Here is a 13,014-nt window from a genome sequence, read left to right on the forward strand (position 1 = left end):
TTAAAACTTGCTTTTGTAGCCCTAATCTATCCTAGACTTCCTGTATTGTTAAGGTGAAATAAGATGTAGCATGCGTGTTTGTAATGCCATACTATGTGGTCAGTTGAAAAAATGCTGTTTCATCTTGGACTTGGTACAGGCGTACTCTGCATTGAACTGTATTTCTCTAAATTTCAATTTCAGTCCAGTCACTGTTTGAGTTTCTTTCTTGTGCTGGCTGTTTAACCCAGCCTACGACTACAAGTGAGAATGATCACTTCTTCTTTAGACTAGCCTAAAAGGTTCACCATCATCCTTTAGACTCCATAGACATTCAGCAGAAGACCCCCCAAACCCCCAAGGAATGCTATATGCAGTAAACACAGCCAACCTTCTCATATATTTCCTAAGAAATACTAACATAGTTTCACTTTATCTTGTGAGGCATCAATCTTTTGCCAATCCTCAGTTACTTTTGTCCAACACCTCCTGACTCGCTTGTGCAAAAAAAAAACCCACATATGAGACACTGTTAGACCCTTCTTGATATCTAGTTATGGAAAACATTGATTTCCCACCTACTTTTGGCTTTCTGAACTCAAAACCCCACCTTTTTGGTCGATTTGTGGACTATGTTTTGGGCAGGAACTTACACCCTTATGATAAGAGTAACTCAATTGGGTGTGTAACAAAAACTACACAGAGCATTAAAATGTATGCACATTAAACACAATGTTTTGTATGTGTATGTATTTGTATATGTTTATCTACATCTCTGCTGTTATATTTCAGTCTTTATTTTTCAGTGTAAATGAAGAACTAATGTGACTGCTGTCCTGTTAGCTTTTGAGTTTTGAGAACACAATAGGAAAGTGATACCAGAAGCAATATTTAAAGCGGAGGTTGTTTTTGTAATTTGTACCCGGTAGTTTGACAATCCTCATGTTCTTTTTTGAAGATAAGAATTAATGAGGACTTAACCTACAGGAATGGAGGAAAATTACTACATAAGGTGGATTTAGTTGAATTTTGAAGACCCTTTTTTGTACATGACAGTGGACCCAGTTTAATGATCTGCAGTGAGACTGTGGCAGCGCTTAGATTACTTTTATCCTGTTAGAACTTTAAGCTTCCAAATGGATGGACACCTTTACCAAGTTATGGCAGTATTTGGGGAAAGTGACTCATTAAAACTGGGACAGTATCTTGTGTTATGTTTATGCAGATTGTTTGCAATACTGTATATATTTTCATGCTGTGTTGATTTAACATAAATTATGGAATGTAAAAGTGCTAGAGTACATTATTTCAGGTGGAGAGTTTAGAACAGGTGCCAATGTCATATGATTCAAATCAGCTCTTTAACTTTTTTTTCATTAAACACTCCTTTATGGAGATTTTTTTAAGTCATTAAACTCGGGATCGGTAATGTAGTCAAGTGGAGTGTCGTTTTATCTTATTTTGAGTTTGCTGATCATGTATATGATAATATCTTTGTTATCCGATTCTTTACTGGTGGTGCTAGCCCTCTAAAGACTACTCCCAGAAGGTTAAAAATTACACACTGCCAACATAAGTATGACTATTTCAAGGTCAGTGGTTAATGATTAGACAGATAATTCTAATGTGCTAATGAAGGCCCCTGGCAGGGGCTGAAAGCTCAGGAATAAAAACTACTTTATGATAAGTAATTCATATTCTCCCTTTGTGGATCTCTTGCTGCAAATATGCAAACCGTATCACAGACCTACCTTCTCTTCCATATATATATATATATATATATATATATATATATATATATATATATATATATATATATATATATATATATATATATACACACACACACACATACATATATATATTTTTTTTCCTTTTCTTTCCATTTTTTATTCTGTACTATGGATCTAGCCCTCTGTGGTCCTCCTTCAGAGAGTGAAAATGTACACATTTCTATTACAATTAAGAATTTCTAGACTTTAAGTATTTAATTGAAGCACACATTTGTATATTTGAAATATTTGACACAATTATTCATGTTTATTATGTACTTCTACCTCATGAAGTAAATCATTTCTTATGACCACCACAATGGATGGCTTACACTAATTCATAAGCTTTATGTTGATTAACAAACGACTCACAGTACAACTAGTTAAAAAAAGGAAATATCTATGTGTTTTTCCCCATATTGTATATGACGACACAAATAAATAAAAACAATGAAAAAAAATTGCAATATGGAACCAGTATGGCAGTATAGAATAATCTGTAAGAAATCTGTATAATTTTACAAAAAATGCTTCTTGTGCATAGTTCCATATGGACATGGCTGGCATGTATATTTACATTACATCAATAAACATTGGCTGCAACCACTCTGTATACAAACATACTACTATCTCATATTAATGAGGAGGAACCACTGACCTGGGTGACACCACTAAGGGCTGCTTCTCCACTAGAAGCACCGAGTGCCAGGTATGTGCCGCACAGGCCTTGCCCTGGTCGTACCACAGTTGGAAGAAGAAAAGATAAAGGCCTTTTCCCTGGCTGTATGCTGTTTCTCTATGTAAAGATATGAGAAATACATATCAAATACTTCAGGAAAGAGTGCACTACAATTCAAGTACAATCCTCATATGTATAAACATACCTTAAATTACAACAGTTTGGCATCAATTATAATTATGCAGTGTAATAACATTAGTATCACATTTCTTGTCTACTAATTAAGAACATATTAAGAAACCCATAAGGCAGGAAATACAATACACAATTTATCAAGAGGTAAGAAATTACAATATATTGATTTTTTTAAAGTTCATTCTGAGCATGAGAACAACACAATGAAAATAAGTCCTAATTTAAAGATATATGTGTCCCAAAATTGTTTATACTATATCAAGATGTATAAGAGAAACAAATAACATTAGTAAAAAATAAAAACTCTGTAGTGCATGCAGTCAAATGTGTGAAGGTGTGGAAAAGGTACTGAAAAGTGTGAAAATGAGGCATGTTGCTCAGTTTTGCTCATTTATAGGTGTCAAAACATAGAGTATATTACAAACAGAAAAAAACTGGTGAACAATTAATTTGATGAGGCAGTCTACACAACCGGTCAAAAGTTTTAGAACACCTCAGTTTTTCAAATTTAATTAGTTAAAATGAAATGAATGACCTAAAATGGTGAAAAGGTAAGCAGTATACTGCCAGAGGTTTAAATTTAAAGTTTATGTTAGCAAGAACTGAAGAAAGGAAATATCAGAATATTACAAATGGGTCTTCTTCAAGGAGCAACTAATAGGTTATAACCTACAGATGTTCTGCAACAATTAAAATAAATTTAGCGTTACACATTAAAGCAAACAATTTGTACAGGTGCCCCAATTTATGTTGATTACTTATTCTTGGTTTCTATTGAGGAGACGTTGTGCTGCAGGTTTGACAGGGTGAGTGGCAGTATAAAAGCCATTCTTTAAAGGACAAAATAGGGCCTTGAAATACAAGTTGTGGACTCCTGCAGACTGGACAAAGTCTCTTCTTCATAGTAGAAACTGAGGCATGCTTTTTTCGACCACTGTTAAGCTGTGCTTGAAGTGGTTGTGCTGTTAGGCATCTATCATGCATGCCGCTGACCCTCAAAAACTTGTCTTCTGATTGGGTTGTGACTTTATGTCTGACAGATCTCTTCTTGTCAGTTTCTTCCAGTTTCCAATTGCCTTTGGATTATGTAGGACACTGTACTCACGGACACATTGATTTTTTTTTTTTTTTTTTGCAATTTCTTTAAATGAAAGGCCTACATTTCTAAAGGTAGAAATGCTGCCTCATTTGTTAATTGCTGCTTTCTTGCCATTCCCACTGGAATATTGGCCAAGTAGTACTTCAGAGGATATAGTAACACAGTCTGTTTCAGCTCTGCTTTAAAGCAGACAGAGGGTTTTAAGTAATCACCAGAAGTTGGGACACCTATGCAAATTGTTTGCTTCATCCTGCAAGGCTTAATTTACTTGTAATTACTGCAGAACATCTGAAGGTTGTAACCTATTTGTTTTTCCCTGGTGAAGGCCCATTTGGAATATTCGGATATTTCCTTTTTTCAGTTTTTGCTTACCTAAACTTTAAATTTAAACCATGGCAGTTTACTGCTTAACTTTTCACCATTTTAGGTCATTCATTGCATTTCAACTGACTAAAACTTGAACACTGGAAAAACTGAGGCCTTCTAAAACTTTTAGCCAGTTGTGACCTAAGTAAAAAAAAAAAAACCTTTATATTCAAATTTAAAGTAAAAGGTATATAAAGTTAAACATACAAAACTGCTTGTAGTCTTCAAACTATTTGGGGTGACGTGAAATATTGCTGAAGTAGAGATGAGAAAAAGAAAATCTAAGTACACATGGCTGAAGGCCTGTGTGATAATGGAGAATGGATGAGCGACACAGGTTAACTGACTGAGGTTTGGTATATGTACCAGAAGGCCTAATGGGAAAACAAAAAGGTTCAATGTCATGTGTCCTGAGCCACAAACAAATGCTATTAACCCTTTAACAATTTTAGGCCTGTATTTGTGCAATTGTGCCAGAAGCATATAGGTGAAAGCTTGCCATATTAGGGGTTTTTTAAAACAAAAAACAACTCTGATATTAATAAGACATTGATGTACCAATACAATCTATTAACATACTGAAGTTGATGAAGAGGTTTGTGTTTTGTTTTGCCATGAGAAATCTAGCATCTGACTATTGAGTACAATTCCAGAAGATGTTACAATTCCACTACCAAATGGTCGGTTCAGGGAGCTGTGGGAAAAAAAAAAAAAAATCATTCTATGAAAGTACACTTACTATGGATACTGGCTTAATGCCTTGCATTAACACTGTGAAAATACAGCATGTCACTGTTATATTTTATTGTAAGGAAAAATTACCTCTGGGTTTTGTGGTAACAATATTAATTTAACAGAAATGTATACAATTATTTAACTAAATTCTTTCTACTTACAGTCTTGTAAAACAAATATTAAAACTACACTCTTTGCCTTTTTAAGGGATACTGCAAGTTTATACACAGAAAGACATACAAACACTTATAAAGGAAATTATTGTCTTTCTTCATATACAAATGTAAATAGTACTACATAAAGTGCTCCTCACTGAAATGGGTTTTCTATTCACCAAACAACAGTTTAGTATGCAGTCTGCTCGGTGTTGACCAGAACAGTTAAGGAAGACCCTTAAAACATAAAAAATTTCAATGATAAAGAAAACACCCAAATTAAGAAAAATTCAAAAGCTTCTCTTGTTAATCTAAAATCACTCATTATAAATTTACATAATAGCCTATACAGATAGACAGCCGAAATAAGACACCTGATTATATCAGAATTACAGTTTTGGGCATAAAAGGTAACTGGTTAAAATGAAAACCAGAAGTTAAACTGGTCTTCCTGAGTCGGGGAATGAAAAAAAAAAATAAAAACCAAGTGAAACTGGAATTTTGGTTTTAGTTACTTTTAAGAATATGCTGCCTTTGAAGGTTAGATTTCTCCTGGTTTTAAAGGTATTTTAATATCTTACATAAACGTACTAGAATTCAGTTTAGAACTAAGCACGCACATAAATTTGAATACTTGCTGCTTAAAACTACTTTCACACACAAAATCTCTACACCTTAAACATACAAGTATACTAGAAATCACAGTAATAAAATGTTTACCACCTGCAAAAAATGACTTCTGATTTAATATACAAATATGTTCCAAAACAAACATGCCCAGAATAAAACTTCAGCACTCCTCATTGCATGTTCATGGCAAAGAAAATTCATATGGCTTACACAAAAAAAAGTAAACTGATGAACTAAGACAAGTTCCTCCTATGAAAATGCCATCAATGCTGTCACAACAGATAAGTACAAGTTCTATTAATTGAATCATATTTACCAATCTACAAAAAAAATACAGTACCTCACAACAGAAACAATGAAGTCATCCGATCCCATAACCACCACCTGACTAGCAGAGGGCCCAGATTCCACAGAGTATACAGGCATGTAATGGGATGGAGGAAATGCCCGAGACTCGTTTATTTTTTGCCTCAAGAAATCAGCTACTGATTTACTGTTTGAAAAAAAAAAACATATCTGTCATAAGAGAAAAGCTCAAGTCTAAAAAAATGTAAAAGTTCAGATATTTATATTTTAATAATGTAAGTACAAAGAATCAATAATTGAAACAGTTAACACCTTGCTGTAGTTAGGTCCTATGTTGTCTCCTGCTCCTCCTTGTTAATTCCCAGGTCCCCAAGTACACTGGGGTCATGTACCTCACAAAGTGCATCTTGGGTCCAACCACTACACTTACAATAGGACATCTCTAATGGCCCTCTTACTACAATGCCATTCATTAAAATTGACACCCTTGGTAAATAGAAGCAAAATGGGCTGTGTAATATTTCATTCAAAATACTAACAAAAAACAAAACTCTAATTTAAGTAAAATTAATGAAAAAAAATTATCATAAAATAATTTTCTCAAATACGTATATGTGTGCTATGACTATTGTCATCCCTGCAAAGTCATGTGAGTAAAATCTAACTGAAGTGTATTTCCATTCACATTTTACATTTTTAAATGCATCTGATGGAGCTGGAACACGTAAATGCTCACTCATGTCTGTCTGTTTTACTGGGGTAGAAATGCGAGTTGACACACAAGCCAAATTCCCTTGGTCATCCACCAAAATTGGTTTTGCGAAAAATTGGTTCCTGCAAAATCAGTAATGATTTGCAACAAATGGTTGCTGAGCTGCACAAATCATGCAATGACTATAAGAAAACCTCTAAATGGTTTAATTTCATTTCCACTATCAGGGCAATAATGAATAAGTTTAAAGCAACAAGATGTTAAGAGTTGGCTTGGAAGAGGAAGTGCATCTACATTGACTCCACACACAGTGAAAAGAATGGTTTAAGTGGCCAAAGAATATCTAAGGATTGCAGCTGAAGAAGGGGGGTCAGAAAGTCTTACAAAACTACGATCAAATGCAACCTACATAGGTTGTTTGGGAGGGTTGACAAAAAAAGCTTCTGCTGTCAAACAACAAGGTGAGGTGCCTACAATTTGCCAAATGTTATAGAGAATTCCAAATGGATAGATCTTTCTGGTCTTTGTAACAAAGGAATGCAGAGAAGTACCTTATGCCCACTGTGAAGTATGACGGTGGATTATTGATGCTTTATAGGAGTTATTTTTTCAGTCAAAGGACTTGGATAACTTGTTAAGATGCATGGTATCATGGACTCCATCAAATATCAAGAGATATTAAATGAAAATCTGGCTGCTTCTGCCAGGAAGCAAAAATTGGGCCATGGTTAGATCTTCCAGCAAGACAATGATCCAAATCCATCCATCCATTATCCAACCCACTATATCCTAACTACAGGGTCATGGGGGTCTGCTGGAGCCAATCCCAGCCAACACAGGGTGCAAGGCAGGAAACAAACCCCGGGCAGGGTGCCAGCCCACCAAAGGGCACACACACACACCAAGCACACACTAGGGACAATTTCAGATCGCCAATGCACCTAACCTGCTTGTCTTTGGACTGTGGGAGGAAATCCACACAGAAACAGGGAGAACATGCAAACTCCACGCAGGGAGGACCCGGGAATCGAACCCACGTCTTCTAACTGCGAGGCAGCAGTGCAAACCACTGCACCACCGTGCTGCCCATGATCCAAATGACACTTCAAAATCAATACAAAAATGTTTCAATGACCACAAAAATCAAGCTTTTGCTATGGGCATCCCAGTCCCCTGACTTGGGATGAGATCAAGAAAGACCACAAGCGCGGACCTCAAAATTTGAAGGAGCTATGGCAGTGATTCTCAAACGTGGTTCTGTGGGCTCATTGTGGCTGCAAATGTTTGTTCCAACCAACATCTGGTTTTAATTGGACTAATAACCTAACTAAGCAAATTGTTAGAATCCCAGCTTCTGTGTTTTGAATTCAGTGTTGAAATTTGAAAACTATTTTTTTTTTTATTTATCACAGATACAGTATATGTTACATGAGAGTCATCAGGTGTTTTTTTTAAACATGTATTTTCATCATCATTATGATTTTTAATCTGCTTTTCCAAGTGTTCTAGTTATTTATTCCATTATTTACTACACAGCACATTAGTAATTTTGATACTGAAGTGTTTCAGCATTCTTAGTTATCTGCCTGGCTGTCTGCTCTGCTCATTGCTAATTGTCTTTACTAGGAGACAATTAAGGGAGTAAACTACAGAGAAAAAAAGCAAATTAATAAAAACATAACAAAAAAGTGTCAGACATTTAAAGCTATATCAAAAATACAAATATTTATGTAAAAAAAAAAATCACAATGATGTGTTTATCAGAATGCAGAATAAGATACGAGAATAAGACCAACTAATCAAATGTCTGAGGTAAACTGACTCCGTGAATGAGTTTGAGATCCACCGATCTAGAGAGATTCTGTATGGAAGAATGGTGTCAGATTCCTTGCTATGTGTTCTCCACTTCATTAAGCATTATAGGAGAAGACTCGGAGTTGTTACCTTGGGGGCTGCGCAAGGTATTAAATGAAGGCATCCCAATAGTTGTGGAGCACATATTTTTGAGAAAACTATGTTTTATGACGAGAATTGTTCTCTCCTTTAAAAATTATTTTACTTCAATTAAAAAGTTTAGATTTTGTTAATATTTTAAATATGAATTGAACAGAACAAAACAACAAAGAGATTTTTTTTCCACAGCCCACCTTTGGCAAAAAAAAAAAAAAACAGGTCAGTTAGCTGGTCATGAATATGATCATGGGTAAAGATGGCAATATAAACTGTCTGATAAAATGAGTGCTTTGTCAAATGACTTAGATCTCTCTTTACCACTACTGTCAGGTGTAATGCCCAGAATTTTGAGGCCACTGCACCAATTACTTGGTCAGTATCGTGATCCTCTATATCCTCACTGATGAATAAGATCCCCTGCAGTGTTATGGGTAGCTCTTCCTCCCAGTCCCTGCTGTGAGAAAGCCACCCCCACTAGGAGAAAAATAACCATCCTACTCTAAGTGTTTCAATCTCTAGCCATCGAAGTTTGCATAAGTAATTTTAGTTAGGACTACATTAGGAAATACAAAATAGAGATGTAAACTTTCTGAGAGATTTATTGTATAATAGCCACGGTATCTGTCACAGACAATAGAATAATTCCAAAATGTTGGCTCTCTCTTGCCCTTCATGTGTCTTCAGTGACTTTTCCTCCATATTCACATATGTGTGAATGCCCCTTCAGTGGCGCTTCCTCTCTCGAGCACCTTCCTGTAAAACCTGCATCTCATACTCTTTCATTATTTGTGAGGCACCTTTCATATTTCTTGTCTAGTTTTATAGTTGCCATTTTTAAAGGTGACTCTCTCTGTGTAACTCATACACATTTACTCCTCTTCATGCATCTCAAACTTACACTTCCCCTTTCATTACATCACCATGGCCAAACTGACCAATCAGATTGCTCAGAGAGACTGGACACCCAATACCTTAGCATTTTGTTGTATAGTAGATAGCCTTACCTTAACATTTCATTAACTGCAGCTGCAACTGTTGGATCATGCTGTGGATCTCCGAGGCTACCTGCCATTGCCAAAGACATCTTCAAAGTCTAAAAATTTTCCACAAGAAATAAAAGTTGCAGAGTAAGAACAGCTCAATATGGGCAATAATTTAAGATGTCCCACTTCTTGTACTATTTAATAAAAGACAACAAAACAATTTGCCTAACAGCGAACCGAGTATGGTTATCAAACAATTTCGGCCAACAGAAGTACTGTGGCTAAGAACTGATTATCAAAGAAATAACTTAATAATAAAAAATAAGAACAACTCTGCCAGCTGAGGGATGATTTAGGCTCAGTGACACTGACAATCATCGACTGCATGGTGCCAGCTCTCCACATTTGTGTTTGGATAATTTAGGCATAGCTTTCCCGACACATACAAAGGTCTGAGAGTCAGCTTTACCAAAGTATGGGTGCCACAGGCCTCCAGAGTATTGTTGCTGACCTATAGTATTTCTTTATGGCCATACTCATGTATTGGTAACATCCTGCAGGGTAATACATAACATTTTATTAATGCTCAAGAAATGTGCCCTGAGGAATGAGGGTGATATTTCATTACTAGCTTAATATGTTTAGATACCTGATCTCAAATCAAAGCTAGCATCTATAGCAGGGATGCCCACACTTTTTCGGCTTGCGAGCTACTTTTAAAATGACCAGGTCGAAATGATCTACCAACATTATATATACCGAGTATACTTTACACATAAAATATATGTTGTCCTGCCTTGCATAACTGAATAACCTTTATGGCACAGTAACAATTCAATACATTTATGGACACAACAGTATTTGGATTTAATAATTTTCATGTGGGGAAAAGGCTGACTCTCATAAATAAGTAGAGCCGAATAATGCAGTCAAGGAGCTTTTGAATTCAGCCAAGTCAAAAATGACAGTTGTCCGATTAACTGCGATTTTAGTTCCATCTCCTTTCTCTTTCTCAGATCGCTTTTCGGAAGGAAGTCAGTTTCGTAGTTTTTATGAACAGTTTGAAAGTGCCTTTCCACATTTTCCTTCTTTGGAATAGCAATGATAGATTGACAGATCAGACCAACGCACTTCGATTGTGACATTGCGAGAAAAAAAATCCTCTTCTAATTCCACATAAAGCCCATACCCTCCCCAAACATTTTTGTTTTTTAAATCCCTTCTTTAGTCGATATAAATTGGAAGGCTAACTAGATCGCAGCCGGAGTTTTGCAGTAGCTCGCGCGTTTGATCGTGCGTGCGGGATGATCAGAGTGTTAGAACAAAGGAGATCTTAGACTCGCCACCCTGTATGTCAATTAAGTGGCAAATGGCATAGGGAGGATATATGATTTTTTTTTAATGCAACGCAATCTACCTGCACTACCTTTGCAATCTATCGGTCGATCGCGATTGACGCATTGGACACCCCTGATCTATAGCATGAGGAGTAACAAGTTACTGTGGATGTTTTTTTTTGTTAATAGGTAAGCAAATAAAAAACTACCTACTTATTTTGCGTAGATGAAAGTACGTCACATTAGAGTTTGATGTGACAAAAACAAACAAATGAGCTCATTTAAAATGATCCATATGTATACCTCAGTGATCCAATGATAGGTGGAATTTCTTGGAACCTGGCTAGTTATATTAAAGCCCTCCAGAATATTAAGGGCTAGAATTAAACCGGCTCCGGCATGGGGTGGGGGAGAAACCAGAATCTGGTGACCTGTAGAAAAGAGTAAAGAAATATAAAGCTACAATGGGTAAAAAGAAGACATCTAAAAGGTAAAGCTGATTTCTCAACTTCTGATTCAGACATCTGTAAGACATAACACTGATCTGCCAGGAAATTTAAAACAAAGCTTAGGAAATATAACCTGTAATTATACGAGGTGCGATTATATTATATATATGTACTGTATAAATAAATAAAAATATAATAAAACAGTGAGTTGATTACTCATATATACATCCCACACCACACATCAAAAATAGAGTACTACCTAATGTAGATGGCCGGAAAATTAAAGCTGTATGGGGGAAAAAAAACCCAAAAAAGGTATATATAAATCAATAAAATCAAATGTATTGGCCAATAGGAAGAAAACTATTTATCCATAAGAAAGTTAGTTGATGGATTTACCTCTGTGAGCTACTGCCCTTATACATTAGTTATTAGCTATGTTTTGATGGGTGGTGTGAGTTGTGGAGTTTCTACATGGATGCTGTGCATTACTTATAAATTACAGTGGGGTATTTCTTTATTGTGTATAATGCCAAGATTTAATTAAATATATTGATTTTGTTTCAAATTATCATGTATTGGTTAGGTTCTGCTTATCTTTTTTTATTATTTCAATGATAGGAACCAAGAACACTGCAATAACATGCCCCACAATGATACAAAAATGGGAATTAACACAAATCATCATTTTGCTACCTTCCTTTCCTACAAGCAATCATAAAAATCATATAGTCACTAGTTTGTTAATTATAATGCATTTTTTCATAAACTTTTTTTTACAAAATAATATAATTTAAGTATTTAGATAAAAAAGAACAAAGTTTGTAGTGTAAAATGCATGCAACTGGCATCATAAAATAAAGCAGCATGTTCACTGTTGGCTTTCTTCTTATCTATGAGAAAGAAAAAAAACTTTCAAGGTATCCTTCAATTCCATGGCATAAGTGTGAGGGAGGTGAACAGTCAATCTATCCATTTTCTAAATCCACTTAATCCAAATTAGGGTTCTGGAAGCCATCCCAGGGCAGACTAGCAGTCTCATGCACACCTGCAGTACGTGGTTTATATTATTTATACTGTTATCATATTGTATATAAGCTGTCTTTGGGGAGACTTGAAAAATTAGAAATAGAAAATAGAAAAAGTCTTCATGAAAAAATAAAAAACTTCAGGACTGATTAAACAACAATAAAAAAATCATGAAAATCATGGGAAAGTTTCCATTAATTACAACAATACTATGTAGTACTTCATTACTTTTATTGATATGCAAAACAACAATCTAATAATAATCCTCTGACAAAATCTGGTGAAATTGAATGATATAATGAGAAGGTAAATTTCTAGTAGTATGTATTCCTCTTGTATACTACAGAGGCAAATATGCCATTTTGCCTTGAACCAGACAGACAGGAAAACATCTGTGCCATCTACAACCCAAAGCTAACCACATTTTAAAATTTACGTGCAGTAGTACATGCGGTCTTGCAAATCATTGCACGGGAAATTGCATATTAACACTGATAAAAGCACATTTAATACAACGAAGGGTTACAGAGTGACAGCAGTTGGGCACACCTCTGACATTTTGAATGTAAAGTAGCTGTAAAGCATTATTCCTGGTTTCCATTTTAATATTGTACTTTAATCTTAAATTACACTCT

The 13,014-nt window shown here is 35.4% G+C and overlaps 1 protein-coding gene across 3 annotated transcripts in view; it reads right to left on the bottom strand.

Moving 5' to 3' along the window:
- LOC120514404 (glutathione hydrolase 7) overlaps positions 1-13,014 on the bottom strand; it is a 58,036-nt gene that overhangs the window by 12,482 nt on the left and 32,540 nt on the right. For all 3 annotated transcript variants that reach the window (XM_039734756.1, XM_039734754.1, XM_039734755.1), the window contains exons 10-14: positions 11,205-11,332; positions 9,586-9,674; positions 5,951-6,103; positions 4,670-4,784; positions 2,410-2,547 (exon numbers count right to left, since the gene is read on the bottom strand). In XM_039734756.1, coding sequence (XP_039590690.1) covers positions 2,410-2,547; positions 4,670-4,784; positions 5,951-6,103; positions 9,586-9,674; positions 11,205-11,332 — 623 coding nt within the window. The remainder of the gene's footprint in view (positions 1-2,409; positions 2,548-4,669; positions 4,785-5,950; positions 6,104-9,585; positions 9,675-11,204; positions 11,333-13,014) is intronic.

Source organism: Polypterus senegalus, chromosome 14 (genome assembly GCF_016835505.1).
Source record: "Polypterus senegalus isolate Bchr_013 chromosome 14, ASM1683550v1, whole genome shotgun sequence".
Taxonomy (NCBI): Eukaryota; Metazoa; Chordata; class Cladistia; order Polypteriformes; family Polypteridae; genus Polypterus; species Polypterus senegalus.